The sequence below is a fragment of the Rhinoraja longicauda genome, chromosome 13 (genome assembly GCF_053455715.1).
Source record: "Rhinoraja longicauda isolate Sanriku21f chromosome 13, sRhiLon1.1, whole genome shotgun sequence".
Taxonomy (NCBI): domain Eukaryota; kingdom Metazoa; phylum Chordata; class Chondrichthyes; order Rajiformes; family Arhynchobatidae; genus Rhinoraja; species Rhinoraja longicauda.
Window position 1 is genome coordinate 13,298,419 of NC_135965.1, and position 19,197 is coordinate 13,317,615.

At 42.4% G+C, this 19,197-nt stretch overlaps 1 protein-coding gene across 2 annotated transcripts in view; it reads left to right on the forward strand.

Moving 5' to 3' along the window:
- Positions 1 to 19,197, forward strand: part of dner (delta/notch-like EGF repeat containing) — a 220,659-nt gene that overhangs the window by 120,040 nt on the left and 81,422 nt on the right. For both annotated transcript variants that reach the window (XM_078410395.1, XM_078410396.1), the window contains exon 5: positions 18,615 to 18,760. In XM_078410395.1, the coding sequence (XP_078266521.1) occupies positions 18,615 to 18,760 (146 nt within the window). The remainder of the gene's footprint in view (positions 1 to 18,614; positions 18,761 to 19,197) is intronic.

The window sequence follows — 19,197 nt, forward strand, 5'->3', positions numbered from 1 at the left end:
TGTGTAGCAAGATCCCCTCTCCCCTCTCCCAGCAGACAAGACTTAAAGAAGTTGAAAATGCACATTTTATTTTAGACTTTATGTTACTTTAGAGATTCAGCGCGAAAACAGGCCCATCGGCCCATCGGCCCACCGAGTCTGCGCCAATCAGTGATCCCCATACACTAGCACTGTCCTACACACTAGGAACAATTTACAATTTTACCAAAGCCAATTAACCTACAAACCTGTACATCTTTGGAGAGTGGGAGGAAACCGGAGCTCCCGGAGAAACCCACGTGGTCACGGGGAGAACGTACAAACTCCATACAGACAGCGCCCATAGTCAGAATCGAACCCATGCCTCTGGCGCTGTAAGGCAGCAACTTTACCGCTACCCAACTAAACTAATTTCATGATTCTATAATCTGAAACCGCAGCATCTCTGACAAGAGAGCAAATACTGCTGAACGACTTTGAATCATCAATCTAGATATTGTGCTCAAATCTTCAGAGCGGTATTTAAGCACACAATCTTTCATCTCAGAGATGGAAGCAAGCAATGTCAACGTCGAGGTCTGGGCTACCCCCAGATATAGTTCTTTCCAGTTTGCACAGAGTGTGGAATAATTGTATTCTGCTGCAAGGCCATGTTTTAAACATTTTTTTTAAATAACCACATTAATTAGTTTTAGAAATGTAATGTTCCCGTCCCCACCACAATACTGTAATTAGGCCATTGCCCAGGGATTATCTTCCCTGGACTCTGATTGGCATTTAAAAAGGAGCAGCTATTTTTGTTCCACTAAATTGCAGCAAAAGCTTTATTAAAAGCAGGGCTAATACCCTCAGTTTTTTAATCTTTAAAATAGATATTCAGATCTGCTGAATATTCTGAACTGCGGCATTCATTTTCATATTGTTGATTTTATTAACGTTATTGCTTGTGGAAAAGTTAGTCATCCAGTTTCAAAGAATTGAAATTTGATGCATATAAATGACATTAAACGAGAGAGCATGCACACACTGTGATACTACATCAAGATAATTAATTCCAATCAAGAATCCTCTGCCAGTGATCCTGTGTTAGCTAACTGTAATCATCTTGTGAAAGATAATTGTTCTAAGATAATCTTCAAAGTGTTCTTCTTAAAGACATTGTACATTTTGAACGTTACAGTGTATATGGTCCACAACTTAGAATCCAATGAAAACTGTCTTTGCCCAGTAAGAATACTGTTAAATTCAGAGCTTATGTTTGGTATATGAAGGAGAATATTATGAAGAGGTTAAGTCAAATCTCATTGAAGTTTAGATGAATGAGGGTTGGTCAACCCAACTCATTCTTGCCGAAAAGGTTGCCTACCTGAGCTACTCTCATTTGTCTGCATTTGCTCCATAATCCTTTCAACGTTTTCTGTCCATGTATCTGTCCAAATGTCTTGGAAGGAACATGTTTTGTATATATTTATTCCTTGAATAACGTATTTTTTGATATATATATATTTTTTAAAGTCTTATAAATGATGTCATTGTACCCATCTCGACCACTTTCTCTGGCAGCTCATTCCACACACCCACCACCCTCTGTGTGGAAAACAAAACTAAAATAAACTAAGTTGCCCCTCATGTTCCCATTAAACCGAATGCACTGTGTACTACCACTGACACTTCATTCTCTTGCCCTGGTTCTTATACGGCTATTTATATATTCCTTGAGGGAACTTTCCTTAACAAATTCCACTCATCCAAGACCTCAACACGACTGCAGTCCCAGACAATTTTAGGAACTATTACATTCCTATTATTTTTACAGCCATCTACAAATATATTTGTATGTAAGCTAGTTGGTTTAATTTTGAAGTGGTCATATTATTCGGATCCATTCTAAGGGATAATGTAAACCCCTTTTAAAAAGACGCAGTCTAATCAGGAACAGTTAGCGTGGATTTATTTATAAGATAATGTTTGCCTTCCTTGATTGAATCATTTGAGGAGAAAAGAAAACACAGCATTTGATTTTCTCCAGATGGATTTTAGCTAGGCTTTTGGGAAGGTCCTGTATGGCAGATTGGTCAAAAACATAAAAGCCCATCAGATCCTTATTGACCTGTTCTGTTACCTACACATGCATGGACATGCACTCCAAGCCCCTTGTTGCTCTGCAACACTGGACACCTTCACATTTATTGTGCATTTTCTTGCCTTGTTGCACCTCTCCAAATGCATAACCATACACTTCTCTGGTCTAAATTCCATTTGCCACTTTACTGCCCAACTAACAAACCAACTACCCCAGCTCGAGTGTTCCTTCTCACATGAAATTTTGGTAGCATCTGCAAACTTTTATCCTGCCTCCCACACTTAAGTTCATATCATAAATGTATATTACCGAAACCAAGGTTCTGAGTACAGGACCTTTTGAAACCTTACTAGCAACACTCTTCCAATCACAAAGAACCAATTATGCCTGGCTTAATGTCACTGAACCAATTTTGCATTCAAGCAGCTTTTCCCTCTTGAATTCCGTGGGCTATTTCTGTATCATTCACCCTTCCCAGTGGAAGATAGCTCTTGCTGAAATGTCCTCCAAATCTCTGGTAACCCTGCCCCAAGGAGGATAACAAAATTATAATTAGTGTCTCCTCATTTTAGAACAAGCTTGAATATATTTCATCTGGGGCTGGCATTTCATCAATTTTCAAAGATGCTAAACCCCTCGGTACTATCTTTATCCAATCTATTATTTCACACTCTTTCATCTTTACTAAAACATCCTCCTCATTTGCAAAGGCGGTACTAATAAAACATATTTGGACTTTCTTTGATTACACTTGCCAATATTTTTTCATACCCTCTCTTTGGTTACCCAATCTCCCTTTTAAATTTCACTCCCACACTTTCGAAAGATATCCAGATATCCGGCTATTTTCTAACCTTTCCATTTTTCCATTTTCCGATCAGCTTTCCATTTTTTATTTGCCTTATCCAACAGGAATCATCCATTTAAGTTGGAGAAGAGCAAGATTTTGTTTTCTTTTTGTGTTTTGAATCTTTGGAATGCTCCACATCAGAGATAGACAGATTATTTGCCCAAGGATGAGTTGTTTATGAAGAATTGGCAAGAACGTGGATTTGAGGCCCAGTTCGGAAAAGCCATGGTCTTTCTGAACTGTGAACCAGGCTTGCAGGGACATGTTGTGGTCTGCTCATGTGCCTGTCTTATATTCCTTTGAGAGGATGCATTAGTTTAGAGATAGGGACGATAGGGAGAATCGCTGGTCCAGGACCCCTTAAGATGGATGCATTAGTTTAGAGATAGGATAGTTCAGGGGCAGCACAGTGGCACAGCAGTAGAGCTGCTGCCTTACACAGCGCCAGAGACCCGTGTTCGATTCTGACTACAGGTGCTTGTCTGTACGGAGTTTGTACATTCTCCCCATGACCTGCGTGGGTTTCTCTGGGATCTCTGGTTTCCTCCCACACTCCAAAGACATACAGGTTTGTAGGTTAATTGGCTTGGTAAAATTGTAAATTGTCCCTAGTGGGTGTTGGATAGTGTTAGTGTGCGGGGATCGCTGGTAGGCGCGGACTCAGTGGGGCAAAGAATCTGTGACCGCACTGTATCTCTAAACTAAACATTAATAAAGTATAAGACTCAGTCAGATAGCACAGATACATAGATAAATTGAGGCAATAAATGTGATTAAAAATAAACTTTTATTTGCAACCATGCTGATCAATCTGACACGTACTCTGATTTGAGTTATATGAAAGCCCAACGCAGAAGCCAATGGTACAGATCAAAATGGACACTGGAGAAAGCTCATATCTGCGTCCTTGTGTAAAATGTCTAAATAACCACGCTATCCTGCATCATTTAGAGGAATTACATGTGAAAAATTATGATCACTCCAAGACATTGTTAAATGAAAACTGCAGTACTACGAATGCAATAAGAATATATAACAGATAATTGCAGATATGTCTAGTATTACTCCCACCCTATGAGAAGTACTAAGAGACCAAGCGGCAATTGGATTTTACCAACTGTTTCCGACAGAATCAAAATTTTCATTCATCATGAAATCCGTGGCATATGGATATGTATATAAATACAATCAAAAATTCTGTCAGTGACATGTTTATTTGGTCAAAAACCAGATTACAGAATGACCTGGCAATTTCGCTGGCTGTAGGTCATTCAATTAATTGGACTATTTCCCAACTAATCCAATCAAAAACAAAAAAAGCTTGCATTTATGCAGAACTCAAAACCTCAGAATGTCGCTTAGCTCTTCCCAGCCAATTAAACACTTCTACAGTATGGTCATTTCTGTAAGAAAACATGTCCATCAATTTTCATTAGGCATTGACTTGATAATCTATTTAGTGATACTGGTGGAAGCATGAACATTAAGAGATAGTATTACCAACAGACCCTTTGACCCCCCATCCAGCGAGCACGCCATACACTAGCAGCATCCTAAACACTAGGGACGATTCACAAATTCCAGAAGCCAATTAACCACTGTGTCTTTGGGGTGTGGGAGGAAACCAGAGAACCCGGGGAAAACCTATGTGGTCACAGGGAGAACGTACAAACGCTGCACAGACAGCACCCTTAATCAGGATATAACCCGGGTCTTTGGCGCTGTAAGGCAGCAACTCTACTGCTGCGCCACTAAGCCACCCCAGATCCTATAAGAAATGTTTGGGATAGCACCATGGCACAGCTGGTAGGGCTATCCCCTCACGATCCCGATCTCAGATGCAATTGGTGTGGAGTTTGCACGTTCTCCCTGTGACTGCCTAGGCTTCCTGCAGGTGGACCAGTTGACATAGAAGATAGGAACATTACAGCACAAGGATGGGCCCTTTGACCCACCATGTCTGTGCCCAACATAATGCCGAAACCATCTCTTGTCTACCTGTGCATTGTCCATATCCCTCCATTTCCTGCATATCATATGCCTATCCAAAAGCCTTTTAAATGCCACTATCGTGTCGGCCTCAACCACCAATCCTGGCAACGTATTCTAGGCACTTACCACCCTCTGTGTAATAAAAAGCTGTCCCACACATCTCCTTTAAATTTTGCCCCTCTCACCTTAAAGTTATGCCCTCTCGTATTTATTTTTTCCATCTTGGGTGAAAGGTTCTAACTCTCTACCCTAGTTATGCCTCTCATAATTTTATATATAATTTTCTCCCCGTAACCTCTGGCGTTCCAAAGAAAACAATCCAAGACTGTGTAACCTCTCCCTGCAGCTAATACCCCTAATCCAGGCAATATTCATTCTTCTAAAGCCTCCACATCCTTCTTGTAACAGTGTGACCAGAACAACACGTAATATTCCAGATGTGACCTAACCAATGCTCCTTCCACATCCCAAAGACATGTGAATTTTGAAGTTAAATGGCTTCTGTAAAATTGCCCCGAGTGGATGCAAAAGTATAACTAGTGTGAACAGGTGATCTACGGTCGACATGGACTCGGCAGGTCGAAGGGGCTGCTTCCATGCTGTATGTTTCAATCAGTCAAAAAAAAGTTTTTAAAAAATCATCCAGTGGCCTATCTTTCAGATTTGTTTCCTTGGTGACATTTGCTAGGTTACAATTTCCTCAGCAATATGCTGCACATTCCAGTCACTGATGATTATACTGTGTGGCTCCCTGCGACCAATGAAGTAACCCCAGGTCCATAACAACAGTGAGATATCTTTGATATAAAAAAATGAACAATAAAGTCAACGGAGTTATGCCCAGAGGGAGGCAACATCAAAATACATGTCAGCAGGGTATATTTCCGATCCAGTATCTGGCAACCAGACAGAAAGTGCCTTTATCCTGGGTTGGAACAGGCCTTGCTCACCGTTATCATCTTGCTAGAAGATGGATTTTCACAAGAGTGATCTAATAATGGATCAAAAATTAGTCAGCTGTATGGTATATATTATGGAAATGGTAAGAAAGCAGCTACTTTAGCAGAATACTATTCTAACTTACATGACTTATAAGATTATTAAGGGGTTGGACACGTTAGAGGCAGGAAACATGTTCCCAATGTTGGGGGAGTCCAGAACCAGGGGCCACAGTTTAAGAATAAGGGGTAGGCCATTTAGAACGGAGATGAGGAAAAACATTTTCACTCAGAGAGTTGTAAATCTGTGGAATTCTCTGCCTCAGAAGGCAGTGGAGGCCAATTCTCTGAATGCATTCAAGAGAAAGCTAGATAGAGCTCTTAAGGATAGCGGAGTCAGGGGGTATGGGGAGAAGGCAGGAATGGGGTACTGATTGAGAATGATCAGCCATGATCACATTGAATGGTGGTGCTGGCTCGAAGGGCCAAATGGCCTACTCCGGCACCTATTGTCATTTGTCTATTGTCTATTGACTTCACATCCCATCACAGCTAAGGAATTAAAATCTGTGCTGTTAAGTAAATCTGAAATGAAAACCTCGTATCAATAATCTGATTATGAATTAAGTGAATCATCGTCACAAGTGTGGCACGGTGGTGCAGCGGTAGAGCTACTGCCTTACAGCACCAGAGACCCGGGTTCGATCCTGACGATGGGAGCTGTCTGTACGGAGTTTGTACTTTCTTCCCGTGACCGCGTGGGTTTTCTCCGGGTGCTCCGGTTTTCTCCCATACTCCAAAGAAGTACAGGTTTGTAGGCAAGACACAAAATGCTGGAGTAACTCAGCAGGTCTGGCAGCATCGCTGGAGAGAAGGAATGGGTGATGTTTTGGGTCGAGACCCTTCTTCAGACTGATGTCAGGGGAGGGGGCGGGACAAAGATAGAATGTAGTCGGAGACAGTAAGACTAGTGGGAGAACTGGGAAGGGGGAGGGGATAGAGAGGGATAGCAAAGGCTTTCTGAAATTAGAAAGCTCAATGTTCATACCATTGGGGTATAAGCTACCGAGGCGAAATATGAGGTGCTGTTCCTCCAATTTGTGCTGGGCCTCACTGACAATGGAGGAGGCCCAGGACAGAAAGGTCAGACTGCGAATGGGAGGGGGAGTTGAAGTGCTGAGCCACTAGGAGATCAGGTGAGTTAAGACAGACTGAGCAGAGGTGTTCAGCGAAACGATCGCCGAGCCTGCGCTTGGCCTCGTCGATGTAGTGAAGTTGACACCTGGGACAGCGGATACAGTAGATGAGGTTGGAGGAGGTGCAAGTGAACCTCTGCCTCATCTGGAAAGACTCTTTGGGTCCTTGGATGAAGTCGAGGGTGGAGGTAAAGGGACAGGTGTTGCATCTCTTGTGGTTGCAGGGGAAAGTACCTGGGGAGGGGGTGGTATGGGTGGGAAGGGATGAGTTGACCAGGGAGTTGTGGAGGGAACGTTTTGGAGGGAACGCTTACAAAAGTTTACATATTACTGGCAGTTTACACCCCAGTAGTATGAACATTGGCTTCCCTAACTTCAGATAGCCCTTGCTTTCCCTCTCTATCCCCTCCCCCTTCCCAGTTCTCCCACTAGCCTTACTGTCTCCGACTACATTCTATCTTTGTCCCGCCCCCTCCCCTGACATCAGTCTGAAGAAGGGTCTCGACCCAAAACGTCATCCATTGATGCTGCCTGACCTGCTGAGTTACTCCAGCATTTTGTGCCTACCTTCGATTGAAATCAGCATCTGCAGTTCTTTCCTACACAGGTTGTAGGCTAATTGGCTTCGGTGAAAACTGTAAACTGTCTGCAGTGTGTGTAGGATCGTGTTAATGTGCGGGGATCACTGGTCGGCATGGACTTAGTGGGCCGAAGGGCCTGTTTCCGCACTATATCTCTAAACTAAACTAAGTTATCTGATTCACTGAGGTTATCTCAGGAAGGAGATATTCTGTCCTTACCTGATCTAGACAGTTTCTGAGTCCAGCCTGAAGTGATGTAGATAATGTTTAGTTTAGAGATGCAGCATTGAATAGGCCTTTCGGCCCACCGAGTGCTCTAGAAAATATATTGTATGGAAACCCATAATATATTTCCTGTCATGCATGTGCAAATGGACACTCTACCTTCACCCTTTGTTATTCTCTTACAAATGCAAAGCTTCCCTCGTGCAGTATGGAAGGACTCTTTACATCGGGCCTTGCGCATGCACTTGGGTGGGAGTCTTTCCAAGCAAAGCCGTTATCTACCTCAATTAACTAGTCCTACCAGGCCCCAAATTATGAATGAAAAACACAAAGGGTAGGTACTGCAAATCTGAAATGAAGACAGAACATGCTGGCAACAGTCAGCAGGTCGGGCAGAATCTGTAGAAAGAGAAACAATTCAGGTCAAGGATTTTTTTATCAGAACTGACAAAAAGGTCACAGACTGAAACTCTTAACTGTTACCCTTTCTATAAATACTGCTTTGATGAACACTTCCAGCATTTTCTATTTTAATTTCAAATTGCGTTTAATTATCTGCTTCCCCTTGGGCTTTTCACTCGCCAAGTGCTGAGTTCACTCTTAAGTGCCTGAGTAGTTTGAATGTTTTTATGAGGGTATTATTATTTAAAGGCAGTATTATTGCAAACCTGTTCTATTAAACAGTGCATTGCCAACTAAACAGAATCCAATAATCCCGAGAGTTAACATCAAATAGTTTAATGCCACTGTTTTCAGGTAACCTGCATCAAAGCTGCTCATTAAAAAAAATCAATGTCCGCACTCCAGGATCATTGGTGATGAATCAGAGCAGGAAGGAGCTTTACTCCTATGGATGGGCTAAGACTCACATGAAAGTAATCTTCACAAGGATAAAATAAAATGCTCATATTAGGCCACTGGTCTGAACACATTACTGTTCAACTTGTGGTGGTAAATCTTAGGCTGACTAACAGGCTCGCTACCCTCTGACTTTCACAAATGCTCAAAATCACTTGGGTCTGCTCAAAAATAAAGTATTAAAATTTAACTGGTTAAAAGCATTATTCCAATTAAAAGCTCATGTATACACATAGAAACATAGAAACTAGGTGCAAGAGTAGGCCATTAGGCCCTTCGAGCCAGTACCGCCATTCATTGTGATCATGGCTGATCATCTACAATCAGTAACCTGTGCCTGCCTTCTCCCCATATCCCTTGATTCCACTAGCCCCTCGAGCTCTATCTAACTCTTTTAAATTCATCCAGTGAATTGGCCTCCACTATCTTCTGTGGCAGAGTATTCCACAAATTCACAACTCTCTGGGTGAAAAAGTTTCTTCTCACCTCAGTTTTAAACAGCATCCCCTTCATTCTTAGACTGTGTCTCCTGGTTCTGGACTCCCCCAACATCGGGAACATTTTTCCTGCCTCTAGCTTGTCTAGTCCTTTTATAATTTTATACGTCTCTATAAGATCCCCTCTCATCCTTCTAAACTCCAGCGAATACAAGCCTGGTCTTTCCAATCTTTCCTCATATGACAGTCCCTCCATCCCAGAGATTAACCTCGTGAACCTACGCTGCACAGCCTCAATAGCAAGGACGTCCTTCCTCAAATTAGGAGACTAAATCTGCACACAATACTACCATAAATTATATGTGTGTGTATGTATATTTGTATACACACACACACACACACACACACACACACACACACACACACACACACACACACACACACACACAAATACCCACATATATATATATATAATTCCTTCTCTCTAGAGATGCTGCCTGTCCCACTGAGTTACTCCTTCTATATATAGTATACCTTCTATATATATATATGTGTGTGTGTGTGTGTGCACGTGCATGTATACGTATACACATATATAAATCACACATTTAGACTAATTAGCTTCTGAATTCTGCCTTTCATTTGAACGGGGCTGTCATACATTCACCTGTTAAACGTGATCCAAGTTCACCAGCTTGTCTTCCCAGCCAGAGAGGAGATGGGACTGCTGCAAAAACCTGCACTGTCCTTCGGACTCCATATCTAGTTGATGGACCAGTAAATGCCACTGCCACCAGCCTTGGCCTGGACCCAGCATTGGATGCTGGCAAATACAGATAGGTCCTGGTCCAAGTGTGAAGGTATCGGGCTGGGAGCAACATGGCCGTCTGGTGGCAGTGATAAGACCTGCCAATTCAGTACAAACGGCAACTTGCCACATTCCATTAGCGTAGGCGAAGATTACCGCAGGGAGCTGCATGAAGAAAGGTAGCCCACAGTATTTATTTGAACATGTCCTGGAGTTTTTTGTGGATGAAGTCCTTCCAAGCCATTAGAAAATTGTTACTTGCAAGTACTGGGCAAAGTGCCCAGCTGCCCATTTCATTTTTGATTTGTTCTCAATTATGCAAAGCTTTTCCAGTGATTTAAGTCAATAGTCATTGCTGGAATCACAGTTTTATTACTATCAATAATCCCTTAGATTGATGTGATAAACTCACTTGCAATCCAAAGTAGCACAGAGCTAATGCAACAGAAGGCAAGGATTGATCTCTTCCCAATTCTATGGTATTAATCATCGACTGCTATAAATGCCAAACAAATTTTCCGCACGATAAGATAAATTTACAATTATGGGGAAAACCCCTGTACTGTATTACTGAAGAAACACTCCTGTATTAAAAGAAAACAGCCATATTGCTCAGGTCACATCGCACAGATTGGTAAATGTTTTGACTGAGAACAAGAAAAGGCATGCATTTACATAGAGTTAGCACAGAGACGCAGCAGTAAAGTTGTTACCTCAGAACTCCATCGATTTACGTTTAATTCTGATTGCCAGCTCTCATTGTGGAGGTTGCATGTTCTTCCTTTGAGTAGGTGGGTTCCCTCCCGTGTCCCTGAGATATGCTTGTAAGTAAATTGTTTCTCGTGTGCAATTTTTGAGCAGTAGAATCTGATGGGAGTTTATCGGGGGGGAACAAAGTGACTTTAGAATAAGATTAAGTAAGTAGGTGCTTAACGGTGGCCATAGACTCAATGGACTGTTTCTGTGTTCTCAATCTGAGGCAATTCGGTATTACGAATATCTATGCATTTTTGAAGTGTTGAAAGAAAACACAGCACTAATTTGTGTGTTGGAAATTCGCATGGTCGGGAATGTTATAAATAGATAATAAGATATTAATGATGTTAATTGAAGGATGAATGTTGGCTACAGTAACTTTACTGCTGTTCTTTGAAATATTGTAATGAGATGTTTCACAGTCAATGTGAGAATGGAGAGGGCCTTGATTTAATGTGTAATCTATAAAATGACTCTCAGTGGTGTACTGCTGATGTGTCAGCGTAGAATCCTCTGCTTAAATCTGTGCAGTGGGAGCAAGTCAGAAGCATGACTGCTATCAACCAAGCCACGACCAACACACATTCATCATCTCTTGTTACTCCAATGTTATTCCGTTTATCATGAAAATACTGCAAATCCATGCACAATTTTGCCGTTAACAAATACAACCTTTAAATGTACTTTTTGATGTTATGAAGACTCACTAGCATGAGTGATATCTGTGATGCCTGCCATTAGATTGTCAATTGGCATGTTGTGTTGATAAATCGTGTATTAATTAACATACTGTAACATTCAGTGGCATGTCTAAAGATCCCATGGAAGCATAAGGATCTTCAATGTGCTGAGATGGAGGGTCGGGTATACTTTGCAGCTACTCTCTCTGAGTCTATATGGACTTTAGTAAGGTCTTTGACAAGATCCTTGCATGTTGGGCAAGTCTGGAAGATAAGATTGCATGGAATTCAAAATGAGCAATCTAGTTAGATTCTCTTAAGAAGGGTTCCGACCCATTATTTCTCTCCGGAGATGCTGCCTGACCCGCTGATTTACTCCAGCACTTTGTGTCTATAGTTGGATCCAAAAGTGGCTTGGAGGAAGGAGCCAAAGGATAATTGTGGACGATTGATTCTCTGATTCGAGGCATGTAAAATGCCACAGCAGTCAATGTAGTTTGTTATAAACCTTAACAATTTTATAGTTCGTAAGTTCATAAGTTATGAGCAGAATTAGGCCAATGGGCCCATCAGGTCTACTCTGCCATTCAATCATGACTGATCTATCTTTCCCTCTCAGCTCCATGCTCCTGCCTTCTGCCCATAACCCCTGACACTCTTACTAATCAAGTATCTGTTAATCTCCGCCTTAAATATTTGAATGGCTATGTAGTTAATTTGCAGTTGACACAAAATAGGTGTTAGAGTGGACAGTGAGAAAGGTTATCTAAGTTTACATAACAGGATCTAGATCAGTTGGGAAGGTGGCCTAAGGAATGGCAAATGAAATTTAACTCTGACAAGTGTGAGATGTTGCACTTTGGAATGTCAGACCAGGGCAGGACGTTCAAAGCAAATGATAGAGCCCTGGAGAGTGTTTCAGAGCAGAGAGATCTAGGAGTGCAGGTGCATAGTTTCCTGAAATTGGGGACTGAGATTGACAGGGTAGTGAAGGTTTTTGGCATGCTTGACTTCATTGGGAAGGGTATTGAGTACAAAGGTTAGCACATCATGATGCAGCTGTACAAGTTGCTGGTGAAACCACACTTGGAGTACTGTTTGCAGTTCTGATCACCCAGCCATAATGGAAGGCTATCTCTGTCCCACCGACTCCCCTGACATCAGTCTGAAGAAGGGTCTCAACCCATAACGTCACCCATTCCTTCTCTCCAGATATGCTGCCTGTCCCGCTGAGTTACTCCAGCATTTTGTGTCTACCTTAGCTATAGTAGTAATAATTGCTCGTTTCTGAGCTTCCCCACCAGTCTAGTTTCAGTAAAAAACACTGAGTATGCAAAGATTAAAGTTTATTCTAGCGAAATTATAAGCGTGTCACAGATCATACCCTGTACCTACTATCCCCACCGCGGGTTTGATCCCTGCTTCTATCTAGTCAAGCCCTCTAGGCCTCGTGTAGACAGAAACACTCCAGCAGTTCTCCTGAGGATCGACCATGAACCTTGTGATCACCGTCTTTTATATGCCCCGCAAACCTGAGGGCCGAACCACACAGGGGGTCGTCTTACTCTTACCCAATAACAGATATCGATTAACTCCATACATAACAGGCATCTCCCTAACCCAATAATACAACAGCTCAATGCATTGTATTGCATGGAAAGCTCTCGACGGAAGCTAACAAGGACAAACAGTGAAACCTGTGCAATACTGACAAATGCAGGGATTCTCCATTTTATAATGTCTTTAATTTAGCCAATATTAACAGTCGAAGGCTGCTTTTTGGACTGGACACCTGTGACGAGTGGATTGCCTCATGGATCGGTGCTGGGCCCATTGTTGTTTGTAGTTTATATCAATGATTTGGATGAGAATATAAAAGTTTGCTGATAACACTAAAGTAGATGGTATTGTAGACAGTGAAGATGGTTATCAAAAATTACAACAGGACCTTGATCAGCTGGGCATGTGGGCTGAGGAATGGTTAATGGAATTTAATACAGATAATTACGAGGTGTTGCATTTTGAGTGGTAAAACCAAGGCAGGACCTTCACAGTGAATGGCAGGGCCAAGGGGAGTGTTGTAGAGTGGAGGGATCTATAAATACAGGTAAATAGTTCCCTGTGGGACAAAGGTAGGTAGGGTGGTTACAAAAAATGTTTTGGTACATTGGCCTTCACCAGTCAGGGTATTAAGTATAGAAGTTGGGATGTTATGTTAAAGTTGTACGAGATGTTGGTGAGGCCACTTTTTAAGTAATGTGTTCAGTTTTTGCCAGTAATATCTTTGTGATTGATTGATGATTGTTAATCAGATTTCACATTTGTAGATAGGACTGCTTCAACCTCCATCTATGTTTGAAGATAATTAGCAAGGGTTCAGTGATGGTTTTGGCCAAAACTAAGACCCCGGGCCCAGAGACTATTTTCTTTTTTAGTTAACGGTAGAAAATCCATACTTTGCTAATCGAAAGAATATGCAACATTGATACCTGTGAATGGAATTTGTCACTTTTAGCTGATATATCATGACTGATCTATCTTTCCCTCTCAGCCTCATTCTCCTGCCTTGTCCCCAGAACCCCTGACACCCTTACTAATCAAGATTCTGTCAATCTCTGCCTTAAAAATATCCATTGACTTCACCTGCAATTCCACAGATTCATCACCCTCTGACTAAAGAAATTTCTCCTCATCTCCGTTCTAAAGATACGTCCTTTATTCTGAGGCTGTGGCCTCTGGTCCTAGACTCTCCCACGAGTGCAAACATAATCTCCACATTCAGTCTATCCAGGCCTTTCACTCTTCTTCCAGGCTATTCACCAGAACAACATGCAGAATTGCTATTGCTTACAATGTGCCATGTAACATTAATACTGCACGTTTTAGGTAATTGTTTTCTGAGGACGTGCCATTGGCATGCATCCATGCCAGCCATTGGTGCTGATTAGATAACGGAGGCTACCAAGCCTGAGATTTGCCAACATGTCCTGATCCAGGCAGGATTCCTCACCACCATCAAGCACTCGAGAGGTGTAGTTGGGACTGACTAGCCTGGCTAGTGTAGCTGGGACACACTGGGGTAGCTGGAACATGTTGGCCGGTGCGGGCAAGTTGGGCTGAAGGGCTTGTTTCCACACTGCATCACTCTATGCCTCTAATCTTTTATTTATTCTTCAGCAGATGTGGTAACCACTGGCAAAGTCGCTCATTGCCCATCTGTAATTTATCTCAAAATGAATTGTGCCATCGTGTACTTGAGAGCCATTTATTTATTCATGCGACATATGTGGGCATGGCTGGCAAAGCCATTTATTGCACACCACTAATTAATTTGTCTGAACTGAATTGATTCTTCAGCTATTTCAGAAGCCAGCCGCACTACAATGTGTGTGGACTCACTGATGGGACAGATCAAGTAAAGATAGATTTCCTTCCCTCAAAGAACCAGTCGGGTTTTCACAACAATTAGTATTTTAATGGTCATCATAACTGGTATTGTTTATTTTCCAGATTTACTTACAATTACCGTAGGATTTAATTCATCTTTAGATTAAATGGAATGCCTCGTATCCCTTATATCAGCAGATTTGTTAATTTAATGAGGAACACTATTCCTTGCGCAGCAGTGTGAAATCTGTCCTAAAGAACTGGCAGGCTATTTTACATCTTAACTGATTCCTACTCCCATTGACCTCATTCACTTGTTCCTCCTGGTTCCACAGTGAAGGCTTTTTGTCTAAATCAAGAACTTATCTTTGGATGGTGGCCATGGAGGAGTCACTGAGGAATTTTGAGCATGCGTGGTCCAAAGCCGAGCTACTTCATGAGGGAGCCAATTTATCAATGTGGTCCTTTAATAGCCGTGTAGGAAATGTACTTGGCCTAGATAAATTTGCTTACATCCAGAGTTTCAACTTATATATATTCTGGGTCAAGATGGATACGGAGAAGATAATAGATGAAAGCATCTTACAAAAAACTAAGTCGTGAGCTTTGCTTCATCTGCTGTCCGATCATACATCACAAGTGATTTTTAGTCAGTGATTTAGATTTTAGATTTAGAGATACAGCGCAGAAACAGGCCCTTCGGCCCACCGGGTCCGCGTCGCCAAGCGATCCCCGCACACTAACACTATCCTACACCCACTAGGGACAATTTTTTACATTTGCCCAGCCAATTAACCTACAAACCTGTACGTCTTCGGAGTGAGTTGTGATTGTCAGTCGATGGACGAGTGGGAAAAAAGCCCCTTCAATAGAAATGCCTGAAAAGCTTTTTAACCATGAGGGGGAAGTAACACATAACATACAGAGCACCATTTTTTATTGGCATATGGGGCAAATTAGCACGAGATTTGATACCAAATGAGCTTTAAAACACCATAGTTTGTACGAAACTTTACGCTTTCACAGACTTTTCTTCGCATTGCAACGTGTAGCTATCTGTTGGGGGAGCAGAACCCACAGATTGTGGTGACCTTTGCTCACGTATGATAGTTATCTTTTCCTATTCATCACCTACCAGAAAATTCAGAGAGCGCAGAGAAGGTTAGTAGAGACCTGACCCACGTCTTTGAAGTTCTGTTGCCATTGTACTGTTTCCATCCATCTCATAAATGCTAATTAATCAGACCAGAGTAAAGCATGTCAAGGGCAAACAGGGGCTGAAGGGCCTGTCCCACTTAGGCGATTTGTTTAGGCGACTGTCATAGTCGTCGCAGGTCATCGTAAAACCAGCGACTGGACTCCCCTACGACAATGTCTATGCAAGCTACAACAACCTACCACCTAGTCTATGTCAAGCTACGGCAAGGTACCGACAACCAGCGACCCAATTGTCGTGACTAGGAGGTCCACTTACGACCGCACCTACGACAACCTACGACCACACAGGCGACAACCGAAGTCAACCTTCGTCCACCCGCGACAAGCTACAATAAGCTACGACCCTGTCGGAGACAATTGAAGACAATTCACGTCATTTTGGCCTCCAAAACAATGGAATCATCCAGTTTCCCTATAAAAGGGTAGGGTTTTCAATTATTCTGCATCATGACTACCACGGAGCAACATCAGCAGGCATTGCTCTCACAAGACGAAGAAGCCCTGCTGCTTGCAGCGGCCCTCATTCTTAAAGATCAGCAAGACAGCAGGACAAGAAGAATGGGGAAGAAGAAGCCCAAGAAGAGGTATGTGCGGCTGAGGCCCTTGTCCCTGAGGAGACCTAGATTGGGCCAGTATGACAACCTGATGACTGAGCTCCAGCAAAAAGATGAGGCTGCCTTCATAAACTTCACTAGGCTCCCCCCTGAGCTGTTTCACAAGCTGAAGACAAGGGTGGGCCCTCTCCTGGACAAAAAGGAGACCTTCATGAGGAAGCCACTGGAACCAGGCCTGCGCCTAGTCGCCTGTAGTCGCCTAAAACATCGCCTAAGTGCGACAGGGGTTTTAATTATCTTGCAGCCTCATTGCAGTCCAAGGTCCTCCCAAAGCTGCTTTCTCAGAAAGCCAGATTTAAGAATTTTATCTGTTCTCTTACCTTATATTAGTTCATAAGTGATAGAAGTAGAATTAAGCCATTCAGCCCATCAAGTCTACACCGCCATTCAATCACGGCTGATCGAACTCTCCCCTTCAACCCCCATTCTCCTACCTTCTACCCCAAACCCCTGACACCCGTACTAATCAAGAATCTATCAATCTCTGCCTTAAGAATATTAATTGATGGTCTCCACAGCCTTCATGGATTATATCCATGTGCATGTTCTTGTTTGACCAATAAAATAAAACTTGTATTTTTCATGAAGTACTAAATGTTAGTCCAAAATATTGTGAACAGTTTTGTTTCAGTTTTTAGAGGCGTTCTTAAACTATTAGGTGTGAGGGGGAAATGTTATTAGAAATGTGGTGCAGTGGTAGAGTTTCTGCCTTACTGTGCGGAGACTCAGATTCCATCCTGACTACGGGTGCTGTCTGTAAGGAGTTAGTACAATCTCCCTGTGACCGCATGGGTTTTCTCCAGGTGCTTTGGCTTCCTCTCACATTCAGAAGACGTGCAGGTTTGTAGGTTAATTGGCTTTTATGAAATGTCCCTGGTGTGTTGGATAGAACCAGGGTATGGGTGATTGCTGGTCAGCATGGATTCGGTGGGCCGAAGGGCCTGTTTCCATGCTGTATCTCTAAACTAAAAACTAATGTGTGGGATATTTTCTTTACACAGAGAGTAGCGGGGGCCTGGAATGCATTGCCAGGAGTGGTGGTGGAGGCAGATAAAATAGTGGCATTTAGGTTTTTAGATAGGCAAATGGAAGTGCAGGTAATAGAGGGATATGGATCATGTACAGGCAAATAAGATCAGTTTAACGGCATCATGTTCAGAACAAGTATTGTGGGCCGGATCCAGTACTGTATTATTCTATATTCTATAAACATTTAAGCTGTCTTCCAGCTAACACAGTTGGTTCAGCTTTGGGATACAGCTTAATCACATGTCAAATCCTTCCTGTATGCCCCAACAATCGATGAAATCTTGCCATGCTCAATGTCAGAAACAGCCTCTTTGAGCAAGATCACAACACGGAACAATGGAGCCCAAGGATGGGTTTAATGTTTACTGAGTAGTGATCATTTGTTGCCATCTGCCTACATTAGGGATAATGTGCATTAGCAATGTGACTTATCCATCAGCACATCTCTGGAATGTGAAGGGAATCCACATGCAAAGTTCACACAACCAACACCGGAGGTCAGGATTGAACCCGAGTCATACTACGATGCTCAACCTCTTTCCCCACTGCCCAAAATATATTGTTGAGAGAGAGTTGTTTAACGTGCAATGTTGAATTCTGTTATGGATCAGCATGTCTGAAGTTGCATGTATCAGAAGCCTTTCAAGAGTAACCGTAACAGCTCCTGTACCATAAAGAACTTATGCCAATAAACGAGTAGCATGTTGCAAAGAATATTATCTTAGTAAACATGTCAGATCAGGTGGGCGTTATTTCAGAATTGTTAACTTGGCTGTTGACTTGGAAGCATTATAATTTTGCAGAAATTCTGATAAAAAATAATCAAAGGCAAAATCACCTTAAGTGATTTATTGTGCTAATGATTAATCTGGGTGTAAAATCTAGGATAAAATAGTGCCTTTTACGTCACAGGTGCTTAAATATAGTTTGACATTATAGAAGCATGTTATTTAAGATTTTTTTCTCTATTTTGTTTCCTCAAGTCCTGGTGAATGACTCAGCTACTAAAGCACTGACAGCCTTGAGATTGAACATGAAAGTTAAAGCCAGTATCTGCACAGACCAAAAGGACAACCAGGGTGATTTCCAGTGCTCTGGAAGAGGACAGTGTGTCACCAAACCTTCTGAGGTGAGTTGGAATTCCTTTGTGCCACACCAAGTCACTGCAATTGGATTGCTGCAGTACCTTGGGTGCAAAATCATGAGAGGAATAGATTGCGTAGATGCACAGAGTCTCTTGCCCTGTGTAGGTGAATCGAGGACAAGAGATTTAAGGTGAAGGGGAAAAGATGTAATAGGAATGTGAGGGGTAACTTTTTCACACAAAGGGTGGTGGGTGTATGGAACAAGCTGCCAGAGGAAGTAGTTGAGGCAGGGACTATCCCAACGTTTAAGAAACAGTTAGACGGTTACATGTATAGGACAGGTTTGGAGGGATGTGGACCAAACGTGGGCAGGTGGGACTAGTGTGGCCGGGACATATTGGCTGGTGTGGGCAAGTTGGGCTGAAGGGCCTGTTTCCACACTGTATCACTCTATGACAAAGGAAGACGAGGTCTTGGACGA